Below are 19,799 nucleotides of genomic sequence, written 5' to 3'. Positions count from 1 at the left end.
ACTCATCTTGTCCTTGCAGGCACCGCATTGGTGACCCATGTTCTAGAATATGTGTTCTATGCCATCAGTATTTGTGTATGGTGGTGAGGAAAACACAAATGCAGTTGAACTCTGAAAACGGCGCTCCTCACGATGGCGCCATCAAGCGTAGAACGTGCCGGGTGACCACTTTTGTTCATTCAGGCATGAAACGATAATTCTTCCTCATTATTATTGTTTGTAATCTGTGACATCATGCTAACAGACTTGATTCATGTGTTTCCTTCCCCCCGCTGTACAAATCTAATACATGATTTGTCCTTTCCTCTCTCTTGGCAGTGCCCACTGAAGTCTAGACATGGAGGTGCCTTACTACCTACCCAAATTACTTTTTGAGCTCAACGAGCAGCGCAAGCGAGGCTTCTTCTGTGACTGCAGCATCCTGGTGGAAGGCCGCGTCTTCAAGGCACACCGGAACGTTCTGTTTGCAGGAAGCGGTTACTTCCGGGCTCTTTTGGTTCACTATTTACAGGTAAGGCTCACGTGCGTGCAGGCTCGGACTGTTTTCCTAACCATTGTTTCCCTAGCGGGCCGACAAACACATCTCTTTGTATTCCGTTGTAATAAACTTTTCCACCCCTAGTGGCACTTTAGACAGAATCAAACCGAAGAAGTCGGGAGCTAAAGTCAGCAGTTCAAGTACAAAAATAATGACATTTGCACTTAAATTTTTTTGACAGTTTATCCAAGAAACGTATATACCGTAAATTCTGGACTATAACCTGTTTTTTTTTTTTCACCCCTGCGCTTTGAACCCTGCGGTTTATAAAACAGTAAGGCTCAATTATGTATTTTTCTTCACAGACAGCCATAATGCAACGTTTTTGTTGTTGTTGTTGTTGTTTTTTAAACAAGCAAAGACAATACATATTAAATATAATAATAATAATAAAAAATAAAAATTGTTTGTGCTATGGCACCATCTTTTGGACCAGTTTGCCCACTGCAGTGCTGCATTGCCCTTCTGTTTAGACTAAGCTTTCAACCAGAAGTAGAAGTGCTGTCCATAGCGTTTTTACTCGTATGGATTCTTTATCCATCACTCCAAGCAACTTTTGTAAGTTTTACAATATACCTAAAACAATTCATACTTACCAATATGTCCCATGTGTGATGTCCATAACGTTTTTACTCGTATGGATTCTTTATCCATCACTCCAAGCAACGTTTGTAAGTTTTACAATATACCTAAAACAATTCATACTTACTAATCTGTCCCATGTGTGATTCATCCATCCATCCATTTTCTACCGCTTATTCCCTTTGGGGTCGCGGGGGGCGCTGGTGCCTATCTCAGCTACAATCGGGCGGAAGGGGGCGTACACCCTGAACAAGTCGCCACCTCTTCATGTGTGGTGTCCATAGCATTTTTACTCGTATGTATTCTTCATTCATCACTCCTAGCAACGTTTGTAAGTTTTACAATATAACTAAAACAATTCATATTTAATAATCCGTCCCATGTGTGATGTCTCTAGGAGTGTTTTCATGCATATTTGTGCGTGCTATTGTAATGTAACAAAGCTAGCGTTGTTAGCATTAGCTAATATGCCAACGCGTTTACAAGCGTCTTTGTTAGTATTAATTTACATTGGCATTCATTTTGTATTTGTATATGTTTCGGTTTTCTAAATTCACCAAAACGTCACCAGTGGAGTTTTTGAATCTATTTACTGTAGCTGATTGGAGAGCTAGCTTCCGCAGCTCGTGGGTCCATGACGATGACTTCTGTTTTGTTGGATCAGCCGTTTTACTGCTGTGTTACGGACACAGTTCGGAAACAGTTGGGGTATGTAAATTAATATTTACCAAAATGTTCATGTAAATAACTCATTTCACAACAGATATCCGTGCAGCTTATAGTCCTGTGCTGCTAATATATTGAAAAGTATATATTTTTTCTTTTAGCATTTATTGGGTGCGGCTTATATACCAGTGTTTTTGATTGATTGATTGAAACTTTTATTAGTAGATTGCACAGTTCAGTACATATTCCGTACAATTGACCACAAAATAGTAACACCCCAATAAGTTTTTCAACTTGTTTAAGTCGGGGTCCACGTCAATCAATTCATGGTAATGTGATCTATAGTCCGGAAAATATGGTATTATTATTCATTATTAATTTAGTAATATTTTATAATTTTATGCACATTTATTTTTCATCAGTTTTTATGAGTCTCTTCTTTGGCAGGATTTTTTGTGTATCATTTGCTGTATAGTAAGTAAGGATTCGGCTCATGATTTTCCATTATAGCCTAAGCATTTGATATTTAGCTTTTTTTATGTTCGCCTAAAAAAAAAAAAAAGATTTTAGAGTAGAAAAAAATAAAAAAACTTGCTCAGTTGCCAGAATTGTATCGTAAAAGCTGCAGTGTTTTTAATGGAAGAAATGGAAAGGAAAAACAGCACCACTCTTTTACAGTAAAATCTAGAGTTGTTAAAGTTATAGTGTATTACTGTAAACACAAACAGTACTACAGTTGTTGTTTTTTTTGGAAAAAGAAAAAGTCAGTTAAGTTGCCAGAATTTTACCGTAAAGTCTGTCATTTTTACAGTGCACAATTTGATAACTTGCCTTGAAATACTAAGTCAAGCTGATAGTCAAGTACTTATTTTTATTTTTAAAATATAGAATGTTGCATAATTAGACAATATTGAATTCTAAAAGAAATAGATCGATAGATAGATAGTACTTTATTGATTCCTTCAGTAAAAAAAAATATATTAAAGATATGGATATAAAGATAAGCATGCAGTTCATGTATTTTTTGAATGTCAAAATGAAAAGAAAAAATATTAAGTAAGAAAATATTATTTATTAAATTATATTATTACCATTTCGTGGGCAATATAAAATGATGCGGCGGGCCAGATCTGGCCCCCGGGCCTTGACTTAGACACCTGTGATCTACATTAACAATGAACAATATGATTTACCTGAGTGCCTGGACAGGGCAGATTTGAGATTTTTTGGAATCGATTTAGACTCGTTACTAATAAGAATTGCGATTCATTGGAAAATTGATGATTTTTGACACCCCTTTTAAGTAAGTTTGATATAAATACCGAATACAATTTAAAATCAAGAGTAATTGGAAAAATTCCAGGAATTCCGTAATACCAAATATTTCTTTTAATGAATTAAGTAACGTTTATGACAACCTTTTTCCAAAATGCAACATACAAACCCCGTTTCCATATGAGTTGGGAAATTGTGTTGCATGTAAATATAAACGGAATACAATGATTTGCAAATCCTTCTCAACCCATATTCAATTGAATGCACTACAAAGACAAGATATTTGATGTTCAAACTGATAAACTTTATTTTTTTTTTTGCAAATAATAATTAACTTAGGATTGCATGGCTGCAACACGTGCAAAAGTAGTTGGGAAAGGGCATGTTCACCACTGTGTTACATCACTTTTCTTTTAACAACACTCAATAAACGTTTGGGAACTGAATAAAATAATTGTTGAACCTTTGAAAGTTGAAATCTTTCCCATTCTTGTTTTATGTAGAGCTTCAGTCGTTCAACAGTCCGGGGTCTCCGCTGTCGTATTTTACGCTTCATAATGCGCCACACATTTTCCATGGGAGACAGGTCTGGACTGCAGGCGGGCCAGGGAAGTACCCGCACTCTTTTTTTTACAAAGCCACGCTGTTGTAACACTTGTCTTGCTGAAATAAGCAGGGGCGTCCATGATAACGTTACTTGGATGACAACATATGTTGCTCCAAAACCTGTATGGACCTTTCAGCATTAATGGTGCCTTCACAGATGTGTAAGTTACCCATGCCTTGGGCACTAATACACCCCCATACCATCACAGATGCTGGCTTTTGAACTTTGCGCCTAAAACAATCCGAATGGTTATTTTCCTCTTTGTTCTGGAGGACACCACGTCCTCTGTTTCCAAATATAATTTGAAATGTGGACTCGTCAGACCACAGAACACTTTTCACTTTGCATCAGTCCATCTTAGATGAGCTTGGGCCCAGGGAAGCCGGCAGCGTTTCAGGATATTGTTGATAAATGGGTTTGGCTTTGCATAGTAGAGTTTTAACTTGCACTTACAGATGTAGCGACCAACTGTAGTTTATGACAGTGGTTTTATGAAGTGTTCCTGAGCCCATGTGGTGATATCCTTTACACACTGATGTCGCTTTTTGATGCAGTACCGCCTGAGGGATCAAAAGTCCGTAATATAATCGCTTAAGTGCAGTGATTTCTCCAGATTCTCTGAAATTTTTGATGATTTTACGGATCGTAGATGGTAAAATCCCTAAATTCCTTGCAATGGGTCGTTGACAAATGTTGTTCTAAAACTGTTCGACAATTTGCTTACAAAGTGGTGACCCTCGCCCCATCCTTGTTTGTGAATTACTTAGCATTTCATGGAAGCTGCTTTTATAGCCAATCATGGCACCCACCTGTTCCCAATTAGCCTGCACACCTGTGGGATGTTCCATTTAAATTTTTGATGAGCATTCCTCAACTTTATCAGTATTTATTGCCACCTTTCCCAACTTATTTGTAATGTGTTGCTGGCATCAAATTCTAAAGTTAATGATTATTTGCAAAAAAATAAAATGTTCATCAGTTTGAACATGAAATATGGTGTCTTTGTTGCATATTCAACAGAATATGGGTTGAAAAGGATTTGCAAATCATTGTATTCCGTTTATATTTACATTTAACACAATTTCCCAACTCATATGGAAACGGGTTTTGTAGAATGTGAGATTTAACAGGACAATGCATACGTTCATTTGTTTTCAAGACGCTTACAAAAAAGTGGGACCTCAAAAATGTACTGATGGGACCCCTTTTTGAAAATTCCTAGCGCCATCACTGCTGTCAACAGAGGAGAAAAAAAAGCTTTATTGAAATAAATATATTATTTATAAAGCAAGTTCAAGTATCATTGTCAAATTTTCACCTAGTACCGGCCTTGGCACGCATATATGTGTACTCTTTTTGGGATTTCACAATATGGTCAGCCTAGATTACTAATCCAGTGTTGATATTTGAGTGGGAAAGGTTGGAACCCCTGGGCTCGGGACAAGAAAGCTGATTGTCTGTCATGTTTCAGGACAGCGGACAGCGCCACAGCACGGCGTCTTTAGACATCGTCACGGCCGACGCCTTCTCCATCATCTTAGACTTCCTCTACTCGGGCCGCCTCAGCCTGAGCAGCAGCAACGTCATCGAGGTGATGTCAGCGGCCAGCTACCTGCAGATGACCGACCTGGTGAACCTCTGCAAAGGCTACATTCGCTCGTCTTTGGAAATATGCAACAAAGACAAGGAGGCCAAAGCGGACGTGGAGAACGCGGAGGAGGAGGGAAGGTACAGACTGGCGGACAGCGGAACCCCTGCCGTGACAAACCTCAGCAGCGGCGGGACTGCGGACCCTCGCCCGCAGGGCACAGAAGCACATGGAGCGTCGATTAACTCGACTCAAAGGCCTTTGTCCACCCACGAGGACACCCCTGCCGGCCCGAGCAAAGACTACAATTCTGGGGAGGAAAGACCAAAAGCGCACTTTGATCACGCGAACAACTCCTCCTCTTCATGTTCTGCTTTGACACCGGAGTTAGTGCACCCCAAGATAGAGTACGACCCCGATGAGGAGCTTTTAGAGTCCCCCGACAGTAAAGACCTGGCTTCGTATCCCGGACCATCTCTTCCTCACCAAAGCAAACAAGTTCCTCCAAGCACCAGCTTCTCCACTGAGCGCTCATTCGCAGGCTCCTCCCTGAGCGGCAGGCAGCCCATGGAGGTGCAGGTGAAGGGGGAAGGCTCCAAGCCGGAGCGAGGAGGTCCGCGACTTTCCCAAGGAGCACGTGGAGCTTCCAGAATGGAGGACGGTTTAGGTTTTGTTGGCTCATCCGTGATGGAGATCCAGTCCGATTGGCTCGGGGAGGACACGGGTATGGCGCACGACGTCGCCGAGATCTTTTTTTTTTTTTGCAAACCGGATTTGAACCGCTTCTCTCTCCCTTTTCCCGCAGGAGACAACTTGCTGGTGCCGGTCAAACTCCACAAGTGCCCGTTCTGTCCGTACACGGCCAAGCAGAAAGGTATCATGAAGAGGCACATTCGCTGCCACACGGGCGAGAGACCCTTCCCTTGTCCCATGTGCGGCAAGAGGTTCACCAGGCAGGAGCACCTTCGCACCCACGCCGTCAGCGTAAGAAAATACCTTACTTTCCTCAGGACTAGGGTTGTACAATATACCGGTACTAGTATAGTACCGCGATACTAATGAATCATATTCGGTACTATACCACCGCTAAAAAGTACCGATCCCTCCATCCCCCATATCACGTCGTGGCATTGCTGGTTTTACGATGTTAGGCAACACGCACACCCACAACGTACTTACAAGCAGACACAGTGTGTAGACAGAAAAGGCAGAATGGACGCATTTTGGTGTAAAAAGTAAAGATAAAAGGGGAAGTTATAACACTGAAACACCCTCAGGAAGAGCTACTTTAAGATATGACACATCCATCCGCAGTCGGCAGTGATTTAGCTACTTCTAAGTCTGGCCTCCATGGCAAGGATAAAGTAAGTTTATTGCAAGTAGTATTATCACTGGAGGAGAAGGAATAGCTAAACATGTTTCACTACACACCGTAGCTCATCGGCGTCACAATGTAAACAAACGCCATGGGTTGATCTACATCTGACGTAATGATACCAAGTAAAGGAGCCTATCTAGTCGATACTACTATGAGAACAATAAACATTTTTAGCATCACAAAATCTTTTTTTTCTTTTAATTCATATTATGTTTCTAAAGTCAGGAAATACATCCCTGTACACATGAAGACTTTGAATATGACCAATGTATGATCTTGTAACTACTTGGTATCGGATCGATACCCAAAATTGTGGTATCATCCAAAACTAATGTAAAGTATCAAAAAAGAGAAGAATAAGTAATTATTACATTTTAACAGAAGTTAGATAGAACATGTCAAAACAAAAAATAAACGGATATTAACAGTAAATGAACAAGTGGATTAATAATCCTTTTTTTACAGTTTGTCCCTCATAATGTGTACAAAATAGGTGTATAAATGACACAATATGTTACTGCATACGCCAGAAGACTAATTAGGAGTCTTTGTTTATTTACTTACTACTAAAATACAAGTTGTCTAGTATCTTCACTATTTTATTTAAGGGCTAAATTGCAATAATAAACATATATGTTTCATTTAATATTGTAATATCCTTTGTTAAAATAAAGCCAATAATGCCTTTTTTTGTGGTCCCCTTTATTTAGAAAAGTATCGAAATACATTTTGGTACCGGTGCCAAAATATTGTTATCGGGACAACCCTACTCAGGAATTTAATACTTATTTCCAATTCTAACCATTAGGGATAATCGATAGGGCCTCAAATCCACATCGCAATATAAACTGCAATAACTGCTGTAATAACAATGCATATCAAAATATTTTCTTTGGCATATAAATGAAAATAGAACCATTTCAAAACGGGTTACAAAGGCACCTAGCTTGGCTGATGGTGCATGTAGCAACATTTTGCGATGTATTATTTGATCAAAACTATTATTAATCTACTTGGTAAAATTTGGGTACTTCCTGTTGTAACATAGTTTAATCTACACTTCTGTTAAAAAATGCACTTATTCTTCTCTTTGGTAGGCCTGTGAATCTCTGGGCATCTAAATATTCGATGTAGAACTCGTTGATGGCAATTAATTTGAGTTTGATCAGCTGATGGCATACATGGTGGATATGTCTGTTAGAAGTTACCCCAATAGTAAATAGTAGGGATGTAGGGGAAATTGTGATTATTAATCGAGATCGGATGATATTCCTTTTTTGATTCGCTCCGATTCATGGGTTAACGATTTAATTTAGAATCTATTCTCGATTCAACACTAGTCTTGATTCAAACTGCTTCTTGCAATGTATTATGTGGTATAATTACAATGAAACTTTTTCAAAGCAAGTTACCGTATTTTTCGGACTATAAGTGGCAGTTTTTTTCATAGTTTGGCCATGAGTGCGACTTATACTCCGGAGCGACTTATGTGTGAAATTATCAACACATTACCGTAAAATATCAAATAATATTATTTATCTCATTCGCGGAAGAGACGAAGAAAATGTCAGCAATCGTCACACACACGTCAACCAATAAGAATTCGGCTATATGCTATTGCCATAGCTGTTAAAATGGATCATTTCATCATTGGCGGTAACTTATAAAAACTGAGAAGGGCTGAACAAAAATGGCACCGAAAAGGAAATCATGTACTGCAGATTACAAGCTGGGCAAAGTGAAATATGCAGCAGAAACCGACAAGAGGAAGCGGCGCATACATTTGGAGTTGGCAGAGTTGTTTAGAAGCGACATCAAGGAAAATATTTCATGGGATTTATCGATTAGAAGTGACAGATAGTTTGGTAAAGGTATAGCATGTTCTATATGTTATAGTTATTTGAATGACTCTTACCATAATATGTTAGGTTAACATAGCAGGCACCTTCTCCGTTGGGTATTTATGCCTCATATAACGGACACTTATTCAGCCTGTTGTTCACTATTCTTTATTTATTTTAAATTGCCTTTCAAATGTCTATTCTTAATGTTGGATTTTATCAAATGAATTTCCCCCAAAAATGCGACTTATACTCCAGTGCGACTTATATATGTTTTTTTCCTTCCTTATTATGCATTTTCGGCCGGTGCGACGTATACTCCGGAGCGATTTATAATCCGAAAAATACGGTACATGTTAACAAAGCTCCTTCTGGTTGCATAGAGATGGCCCAGAAACGTCTTTATAAAAAAGGATGCAAAATTTTGTTTTTAAATGTATACATCGAATTAACATTGGGATGAATAAGAATCGGGATTCAAATTTTTTGTGCACCCCTACTGTTACGTTACATTTGTTTGAGGCGATACTACAAATTTGGTTATGGATCCAGTACCAAGTATGTGGCGGCATGGCTTTGTTGGTAGAGCGGCTGTGCCAGCAACTTGAGGGGTCCAGGTTCAATCCTTGCCCCCACTATCCTAGTCACTGCCATTGTGTCCTTGGGCAAGATACTTTACCCACCTGCTCCCAGTCCCACCCACACACTGCAAAAAGTCAGTGTTCAAAAACACGAAAGAAAAAATACAAAAATGAGGGATATTTGATTTGAACTAAGCAAAATGATCTGCCAATAGAACAAGAACATTTGGCTTGTCAAGACTTTCCAAAACAAGTAAAATTAACTAACACCAATGAACCCAAAAAATCGCTTAAAATAAGTATATTCTCACTTTTCTTAGTAGAAAAAAAAGAGACCTTTTTGCTCAATATGTTGAAAAATATTCTTAAATGAAGTAAATGCTAGTGCCATTATTTTGACATCATGATATGCGCTCGGCATCATAATTGTTTTTTTTTCACGCTTGAAGTAAGAAATGATTACTTTAAAAAAGTAGTTTTATACTTGTGAGTGTTGATGACACAGCTTTGCAACTCTTGATATTCTAGTTTCAAGCATGATTTACTCAATATAGCTCATCACATCTCAGCAACAAGCTGTAATATCTTACTGAGATCATTAAGGACCAAAACACTTAATACAAGTAAAAGACCAACATAAAATATGCTTAGTGAGAAGAATTATCTTATCAGACCGAAAATAAGCAAATATCACCCTTATTTGAGATATTTCATCTTGCTTAGATTTCAGTTTTCGCAGTGCACTGGTTTAAAGGTAACTTAGAAAATGTGTGTTTCCACTACCAGTTTCTTGTTGCAATATTTAGGTTTTGCGCATTTCTCAGGGTAATGGAAACACAGCTAATAGCGCTTTGAGTCACTAGAGAAAAATGCTATATAAATGTAATTCACTCCACTTCATATGAAATTTCCAGGGTTTAATTATAATGAGAGTAAAAACACAGGATGAAGGTGTAACATTATTTAATACTGAATTAATTTCCTTAACCCCTTTTAGTTCATGCAATATTTTAATCAAAATCTAGTTTGTCCCACACGCTATTAGACTGTACAACTCCTCTCTGGGATGACAGGGGATGCAAAACAATAACAGTGCAATATGTTTTCATATCGTGCTCACTACTGCCTAGTTTCTCTTGTTTTATTCTTATTTTACTGTTATATTTTTATTCCCATTGTTGCTTTTTATTTTTATTCTTATTGTAATATTTTTCTATTCTGTTTCCATTTATACCCCCATTATTTACTTTTTAATTTTTAAATTGATCTCAACTCTGTATACTGCTGCTGGAATTTTAATTTTCCTGAAGGAACTCTCCTAAAGGAATCAATAATGTTCGTTCTATCCATCTATCCATCTATCCATCTATCTATCTATCTATCTCCATCCATCCATCCATCCATCCGTCCATCCAGTTAAAAACTAGTTTTTCACAAAATGAAAGCGATATTTCAAAAATTTCGATAAAGTACATTTGCAGCCTCGGACTGTTTCCATTGAAGGGTGTTTCGCATCGTAAAATGTCATCTCGTGAGACTCCACTTTGAGGAAGATATTGCAGCCACTGCAATTGCCGTGATGTCAATAGAAGACGAAGGCAGCGGGTGATTGCTCAAAGGCAACTGACATTTGACACTTGTCCCGACTTGTGGGTCTCTCCAAGCTTTTGCGAAAAACTTCAATATCGAAACGTCTCAAAAAACATATGAGAGCGGAAAAATTCATTTTTTTAAAATGTGTGTTTCCACTACCAGTTTCTTGTTGCAATATTTAGGTTTTGCGCATTTCTCAGGGTAATGGAAACACAGCTAATAGTGCAAAATACTCTACCTTATTCTTCAGAGTATAAGTCGTTCCGGAGTATAAGTCGCACCTGCCAAAAATGCATAATAAAGAAGGAAAAAAACATATATAAGTCGCACTGGAGTATAATAAGTCAGGTAGGGTTATGTCTACTTTCCACTTTTACTCACAAAAACCAAAGAGGGCACTTTAAGTTGATGATTACTTCTATGTGTAGAAATCTTTATAATTGAATCAACAACTTTTTAGTTATTTTTATATCTTTTTTTTCAAATAGTTGAAGAAAGACCACTACAAATAAGCAATATTTTACACTGTTATACAATTTAATAAATCAGAAACTGATGACATAGTGCTGTATTTTACTTCTTTATCTCTTTTCTTCAACCAAAAAGGCTTTGCTCTGATTAGGGGGTACTTGAATTAAAAAAAATGTTCACAGGGGGTACATTGCTGAAAAAAGGTTGAGAACCACTGCTTTAGCGCAGGGGTCGGGAACCTTTTTGGCTTAGAGAGCCAAGAAGCCAAATATTTTAAAATGTATTTACGTAAGACCCATACCATATTTTTTTAACACTGAACACAACTAAACGCTTGCATTTTTAAGTAAGACCAACATTTCTAGAGTATAATATGTGTCTTTTTCATTGTAATACCATTGTTATTCTGAAGCTAACTGTAGAAGGGGCGTGGCCTGCAGACCTGCAGCGATGCGGGGTGTTGCCAGGATCGGCCTCGTAATCAGCGACAGGCGCGTAGACGGCCCACCTGGGCCTTGTTATCTAATCACCTGTCGCTCTGTTATAAGCAGCAGCCAGGAGGAGAGACAGGGTTGGGGCTGGAGCCAGAGCGTGAGCGAAAATGAAAGAGGAAAAAGACAATTGCTGGAAAGCAACTGAGAGACTTATTGAAAAATAAAACAATATTGTAACCCTGAATCAGGTTCTCATGTTGGTGCTTGGTGGTCTGAAGAACCCGCAGGAGGGCAAGCCCCACACTAACCATTAATAAATAAATAACTTCTTAGCATTAACGCAACTTATTGAACAGGTGCGGTAGAAAACGGATGGATGGATTAAAAATGCATGAGAAGGTTGTATAATTTGAACGTTATTTTTAACACTGTGATTACAAGTGGAATTATTCATTACTTATCGTGTCAAGCAATGACAGCTCAGATTTATCCGAGAGCCAGATGCAGTCATCAAAAGAGCCACATCTGGCTCACGAACCATAGGTTCCCTACCTCCTGCTCTAGCGGGTGACTTTTCGTATGATGCTACAAATTAGCAGTAATGCTACTTTTTGTAGCAACGCTTTTGCCGCATACCATGTTTTCCGCACTATAAGACGCACCTTCAATGAATGGCCTATTTTAAAACGTTGTTCATATATATAAGGCGCACCACATTATAAGGCGCATAGAATAGATGCTACAATAGAGGCTGGAGTTACGTTATGCATCCTTTAGATCAGGGGTGTCAAACTCAAATACAGAGTGGGCCAAAATTTTAAACTGAACAAAGCCGCGGGCCAAGGTTGAACAAATTAACCTTGTAATAGGGACCCAAACAAGTTTTGCAATGAATATTGAACAAGCATGGCTTATATAATTTTATAGTGACATGCAAAATAGTTTCAAATAAATAATAATTATAATCAAAAAATATCAATGGCATATCAAATTATATATTGTAACGTCCCAGAGGTGTTAGTGCTGCAAGGGGTTCTGAGTATTTCTTCTGTTGTGTTTATGCTGTGTTACATTGCGGATGTTCTCCCGAAATGTGTTTGTCATTCTTGTTTGGTGTTGGTTCACGGTGTGGCGCATATTTGTAAAAGCGTTAAAGTTGTTTATTCAGCCACCCTGAGTGTGACCTGATCAAGCATGCCTTGCATTAACTTATGTGTGTGTAAAATCTGCTTATATTTTGTGACTAGGACGGCACAATGTTTGTATGTAGGAAAAGCGAACGTGATGCAAGGTTGTAGAGAAGGCTAAAGGAAGTGCCATTAATACAATATTGTTCTTCGGGTGGAAATCGTTAGAAATTTGGGAGAATGGTTCCCCCGAGAGATTTTCGGTTGGGGCACTGAACTTCGGGAGTTTCGGTAGGGTTGGCAAGTATGAGGATTAGTTGTGTTAGAGCGGCATTGCCGCTGTATGATACCGGCAGGCCAGCTCTGTTTAATTTGATATTGCCTCAAGGGCCAAATGAAATTAGGGCCACAGTTTGACACCCATGTTTTAGATCATGGGTGTCAAACTCTGGCCCGCGGGCCAAATTTGGCCAACCGTGTAGTTTAATTTGGCCCTTGAGGCAATATCAAATTAACATTAGAGCTGGCCTGTCGGTGTTATAACACCGCATTCAATACTCATACTTACCAACCCTCCCGATTTTTCCGGGAGACTCACGAATTTCAGTGCCCTTGCCGAAAATCACCCGGGGCAACCATTCTCCTGATTTCCACCCAAACATCATTGGGAACATGCCTTAGAGGCACTGCATTCAACGGCCTCTACAACCTGTCGTCCCGTCCGCTTTTTCTCCATACAGTCACATACTATATGCAGACTTTACACACAAACAAGTGAATGCCACGCATACTTGGTCAACCACCATACACGTCACACTGAAGGTGGCCGTATAAACAACTTTAACACTGTAACAAATATGCGCCACACTGTGAACCCACACCAAACAAGAATGACAACATTTAGGGAGAACATCCGCACCGTAACCCAACATAAACACAACAGAACAAATACCCAGAACCCCTTGCAGCACTAACTCTTTCGGGATGCTACAATATTTGAAAATCGATTTTGCATGTCACTATAAAGTTATACAAGCCTTGCTTGTTCAATATTCAATGCAAAACTTGTTTGGGTCCCTATTAAAAGGTTAATTTGTTCAACCTTGGCCCGCGGCTTTGTTCAGTTTAAAATTTTGGCCCACGCTGTATTTGAGTTTGACACCCCTGGTTTAGATGGAGCTGCGCTAAAGGGAATGTCAACAAAACAGTCAGGTCAGTCAAACTTTATTAATAGATTACAAACCAGCGTTCTGACAACTCCGTTCACTCCCAAAATGGATAAACAGCTCTTTTATTATTTTCCCCGATTCAATGAACACGTAAAAAACAGTCTGATACTGTTACGGTAAATCAAACGTTAGTGCAATCACAATATAGTAACACTCGAAATAGTGCAAAGCAATAATATATCAATAACTCAACGTTGCTCAAACGATAATGTCACACAACACAACACACAAAATAAATACGTAAAGCTCACTTTATTAAGTTATTCTTCGTCCACGAATCCCTCAAATTCTTCTTCTTCAGTGTTCGAATCAAACAGTTGGACGAATACGGCATCCAACATGCCCGGCTCCGTCTCGTCCAAGTCGTCATTAAACGAGTCCGTGTCGCTGCTGTTAATGTTAAAGTCTCTCGTTGCTGCTCTATTCCCGTGTTCTACTGTGTGATTGATCACCCTGACTTTAAACTGCGTCGTAAGCGTGTCTCTTGATAGGAGCCATTTTGGGGTCTTTACATAAACATACAGTCATATATCCCGGCATGCACCGCTGGGATTTTCTCCTACGGGGGAAAATGAAATCGGTGGCTGCTTACCGTGGTTGCGAGACCTGTTGTGGCTCAATATTGGTCCATATACAAGGCGCACCGGATTATAAGGCGCGCTGTCAGCTTTTGAGAAAATTTGAGGTTTTTAGGTGACTAAAAACGGGCTTCACGGTGGCAGAGGGGTTAGTGCGTCTGCCTCACAATACGAAGGTCCTGCAGTCCTGGGTTCAAATCCAGGCTCGGGATCTTTCTGTGTGGAGTTTTTATGTTCTCCCCGTGAATGCGTGGGTTCCCTCCGGGTACTCCGGCTTCCTTCCACTTCCAAAGACATGCACCTGGGGATAGGTTAATTGGCAACACTAAATTGGCCCTAGTGTGTGACTGTTGTCTGTCTATCTATGTTGGCCCTGCGATGAGGTGGCGACTTGTCCGGGGTGTACCCCGCCTTCCGCCCGATTGTAGCTGAGATAGGCGCCAGCGCCCCCCGCGACCCAAAAGGGAATAAGCGGTAGAAAATGGATGGATGGAGGTTACTAAAAACCTAAAACTACACACCATAAACTATGCAATCTTCCCATCGATTGTCTTGGACCTGCAACTTAGTGTCATAACTGCAAATGACACTCAGAAATGTTATAATAAGACAAGAAATAACTGGACAACAGTTATATGGGGACTGCACGGCGCGGTTGGGAGAGTGGCCGTGCCAGCAACCTGGTTCTATCCCCACCTTCTACCAACCTAGTCATATCCGTTGTGTCCTTGAGCAAGACACTTCACCCTTGCTCCTGATGGGTCGTGGTAAGTGCATTGCACGGCAGCTCCCGCCATCAGTGTGTGGAAATAGTGTCAAAGCGCTTTGAGTACCTTGAAGGTAGAAAAGCGCTATACAAGTAGAATCTATTTATATTTATTTAGGTGCGCCTTATAGTGCGGAAAATACGGTACTTGACATATTACAGTTTTCTGTTCAACATCTTCCCGCTTGAAGCCAAACCACCGCCAGACGACGGACCCTGTGCTGTTTTTCTTGGGAATTAATTATTCTTCCTTCATTTGTTACCAGATTGGCACCTTCTTTCTCTCGTATTACCACTTGCACCGCTAGCACCATCTGCCGCAGGGCGACAGTATGTGACATATGTAAGAAGTTGCGCTAGTTTTATGTCTCTGTGAGAAGGAGAGACAAGAAAGAGTGGGAGGAGCTTGTAGTGTAATGCCCGCAGCTAAAAACAAGTGCGTGAGAACGTATACTCCAATTATCACCATATAGTCATTTTCTATATCACACAGAGACAAACCCGCGATATATCCAGTATACTCCATGTATCGCCCAGCCCTACGCACTATGTATTAAAACAGGGGTGTCCAAACTTCATCCACTGAGGGCCGCACACTAAAAAAATCAAAGCAAGTGGGGGCCATTTTGATATTTTTAATTTTAAAAAACAATACAATATATGTATAAAAAATATACATTTCGGCCTCCACTCAGGCTTGATCCCGGGGACCCCAAAGGGTTTTGTTTAAAAAAATATATTAAAAATGTGTCATTATTCAGTATTATTTTTTGTTATTATTATTCAAGTTTCAAATCTCTAGATCAACATTAGGTCTATCGGTCAATATAATGATTTTAAAGATTTAAGTTGTATGCTCTTTGTGTCACAAAAATAACAGTTTTTTTATGGAAAAATCACAAAATATGCAATATTTTCACCCAATAATTTTTTTAAGTGGAATATTTGAGATTATACAATAATTGGAGCATTAAAAGGGTCAATAAATCATAATACCATTGATTTTAATGAATTATTATTTTTTGAGCAATGACACTTAAAAACAAATCACACTAAAATGATTGGGGATCCAAAAGGGTCCTACTCATTAAAGTGTTATAAAATAAATTATAGATTTTTGTTACTGTTTACTTTTAACACAATAATCTCGAGATCAACTTCAGATCTATCCGTAAATTATAAGTTTTATTGTTGTTTATATTTTTTGTTTTTTCATTTTAGGCCCTTCTTTAAAGGGGAACATTATCACAATTTGACATTAACTCGGATTCAGATTCGGATTTCAGCGGTTTAAGCGATTCAACAGATTACACATGTATTGAAACAGATGGTCGGAGTATGGAGGCAGATAGCGAAAACGAAATTGAAGAAGAAATTGAAGCTATTGAGCGAATAGCTATTGACGCTATTCGGCCATAGCATGGGTGTACCTAATGAAGTGGCCCATAGCATGGCTGCCTTATTAGCATCGCCGGTAAAATGTGCGGACCAAACGATCAGGACTTTCGCATCTTGTGACACTGGAGCAACTTAAATCCGTCGATTGGTAAGTGTTTTTTTTGCATTAAATGTGGGTATCTAGTTTCAAATGTACATACAGCTAGCGTAAATAGCATGTTAGCATCGATTAGCGTCGCATGTTAGCATCGATTAGCTTGCAGTCATGCTGCGACCAAATATGTCTGATTAGCACATGAGTCAACAACATCAACAAAACTCACCTTTGTGATTTAGTTGACTTTATCGTTGCAAATGCATCTGCAGGTTATCCACATATATCTGTGCCATGTCCGTCTTAGCGTCGCCGGTGAAATATGAAGACACTTTGGTACATTCAATGGGGGTCTGGCGGCAGATTTCTTGCCAGTGGTGCAACTTGAATCCCTCCCTGTTAGTGTTGTTACACCCTCCGACAACACACCGACGAGGCATGATGTCTCCAAGGTTCCAAAAAAATAGTCGAAAAAACGGAAAATAACAGAGCCGAGACCCGGTGTTTTTAATGTTTTGAAAATGAAAATGGCGGGTGTATTACCTTGGTGACGTCACGTTCTGACGTCATCGCTAAAAGACCGATAAACAGAAAGGCGTTTAATTTGCCAAAATTCACCCATTTAGAGTTCGGAGATTGGTTAAAAAAATACATGGTCTTTTTTCTGCAACATCAAGGTATATATTGACGCTTACATAGGTTTGGTGATAATGTTCCCCTTTAAAAAAAAACAGCTCAGTTTTTTATATGGCAAACACAAAATATGCAACATTTTCCCCCAAAAAATATCTCCAAGTGGAATATTTAATCTGACGTAATTGGAGCCTTGAATAGGCCAATAATTCATAATGACATTGATTTTGATTCATTATTATTTTTTTAAATAAAGAAACCGCCTGCATGGCAGCTTTGTGTTATTAGAGTAAACATTGCAACATTTTTTGTTACATTTAACCCATTTGCTCTTTTATATCACTTTTTACGTTTTAAAAATTATTCAATCGTATTTTTAAAATGTGCCGTGGGGCCGCACTTTGGACACCCCTGTATTAAAATCTCTACCTTCAGCCAATTGTATATCATTTGTACAGTTTGCGTCACGCGACCTCACTAACGCGTCACTGTGAACCCCCACCAGGTGCACAGGCACGACCTGCCTGTGTCGTGCAAGAGCTGCAGGCGCGTCTTCACCGGCTCCACCGTCTCCCCCGGCTTGAGACGCTACGGCATCTGCGACAGCTGCAACTGCGTGACCACCACGCACACCGACTCCACGTCGGCCCACGCCGCCGGCCTGGCCGAGCCCATGGAACGCGGCGACGGCGGCGGCACCGACTGGTCCAGTTTCATGGACGACGTGGACGAGGTGGAGGTTGGCCGGGTGGAGGACTTGGTGGAGAAACAGATGCTGGAAAAGCACCTGGCTGCCTGCAACAACGTAGGACACACACTGAAGTCCGAAGGGAACTTTTATGATTAATCGTTGAACTTCATTCCTTCTTATATATACACATATACATATAAACATACAGCTTCGTGTCTCGTTGACATAAAATCAATTTTTGAGCGGCGCAGAGTGTGGGTACCTCTGCCTTAGTCAAGAAATTCCATCAGAACATTTGAGTGTGAAGTTTGCATGTTTTCCCTCTAAAAAAAAACATGCCAATTAGAGACTCCTAATTGTCTGAACGTGATGTGTTCACTACATTGCCCCAAGTCTGTCACCTTCATTTTCTATTTCAATTACATAATATAACTAAGTCCTTCACTGGCAAACTTTGTATTAACTATAATTGGTGACAAGCTCTGGTGACACAAACATTATTTATTTAATTTTTAAATTGATTTAATAGTGATGTGTGATGATATTTAAAAAAATATAATTTTTACCCATTTTCTTGGCAAATTTACCATATTTTGAAATGCAAATGACAGGTTTGCAAAATAGATGGATGATTCAAGTGATTGGTCTCCAATGATACGACCTTTTAAATTGTATATGGTTCGATATTAAACCAGGGGTGTCACACTCATTTTAGATCGGGAGCCACATGGAGAAAAATCTTCTCCCAAGTGGGGCGGACTGGTAAAATCACGGCACGATAACTTAAAAATAAAGACAACTTTCAATTGTTTTCTTTGTTGAAAAATAGAACAAGCACATTCTGAAATTGTACAAATGATAATGTTTTTTTACAATTACCTGTTGCGGTTAATAGTATACATACTTTGTTTGTTGTTATTTATATTTTCTGAATAAATTATGTAAGAATGTTCATCAGTCAACTCATTGGTGTTAATTTTCAATCAAGATTAAAAAATTCTATCAAAATCAAATTACAGGATGTTATTTATGTAGTTTGATCATTTACTAACGTGGTTTATTTTGCACACATGTAGCATCGTCTACAACAGGGGTCAGGAACCTTTTTGGCTGAGAGAGCCACAAGGCCAAATATTTTAAAATGTATTTCCGTAAGAGCCATATAATATATTTTTTTAACACTGAACACAAATAAATGCGTGCATTTTTAAGTAAGACCAACATTTCTAGAGTATAATAGGTCTCTTATTCTTTGTAATAACATTGTTATTCTGAAGCTAACTGTGGAGGGGGCGTGGCCTGCCGGCCTGCAGTGACCTTGGGTGTGCCAGGACCGGCCTCTGAATAAGCGACAGGTGTGTAAATGGCCTACCTGGGCCTTGTTATCTAATTTTTAGTGGCCCGCCACACATTCTGGAAATAAAAAAAACACTAAAAAAAGTAAAATGAGGTGAAATCTAACGGGGAAAAGTTGCAATGTTAACACAAAGCTGCCATGCAGGCTGTTTTTTTTTTTGTTTTTCTTTATTTTGTTCTTATTGCCAATGCTAAAAAAAAAAAAGTTAGAATTTTTTTTTTAATAATGAATTATTGACCTATTCAAGGCTCCAATTACTTCAAATATTTAACTTTATAATGTTTTATGTGGAAAATATTATGTGCATATACTGTGTGGTTGCCATATAAAAACAGTGTTTTCGTTGACAAAAGAGCATAAAACCAACAAAAT

The 19,799-nt window shown here is 39.1% G+C and overlaps 1 protein-coding gene across 2 annotated transcripts in view; it reads left to right on the top strand.

Moving 5' to 3' along the window:
• The window catches only part of zbtb8b (zinc finger and BTB domain containing 8B), a 23,551-nt gene extending 4,468 nt beyond the window's left edge, over positions 1–19,083 (top strand). For both annotated transcript variants that reach the window (XM_061882511.1, XM_061882510.1), the window contains exons 2-5: positions 319–511; positions 5,140–5,980; positions 6,062–6,240; positions 17,885–19,083. In XM_061882511.1, the coding sequence (XP_061738495.1) occupies positions 338–511; positions 5,140–5,980; positions 6,062–6,240; positions 17,885–18,226 (1,536 nt within the window). In that variant the 5' untranslated portion in view covers positions 319–337 and the 3' untranslated portion in view covers positions 18,227–19,083. The remainder of the gene's footprint in view (positions 1–318; positions 512–5,139; positions 5,981–6,061; positions 6,241–17,884) is intronic.
• Positions 19,084–19,799: the final 716 nt, after the last annotated feature.

This window comes from Nerophis ophidion, linkage group LG21 (genome assembly GCF_033978795.1).
Source record: "Nerophis ophidion isolate RoL-2023_Sa linkage group LG21, RoL_Noph_v1.0, whole genome shotgun sequence".
NCBI classification, from domain to species: Eukaryota; Metazoa; Chordata; class Actinopteri; order Syngnathiformes; family Syngnathidae; genus Nerophis; species Nerophis ophidion.
The sequence above is the reverse complement of the archived record's forward strand: the minus strand, read 5'-3'. Positions and strand labels throughout refer to the sequence as shown.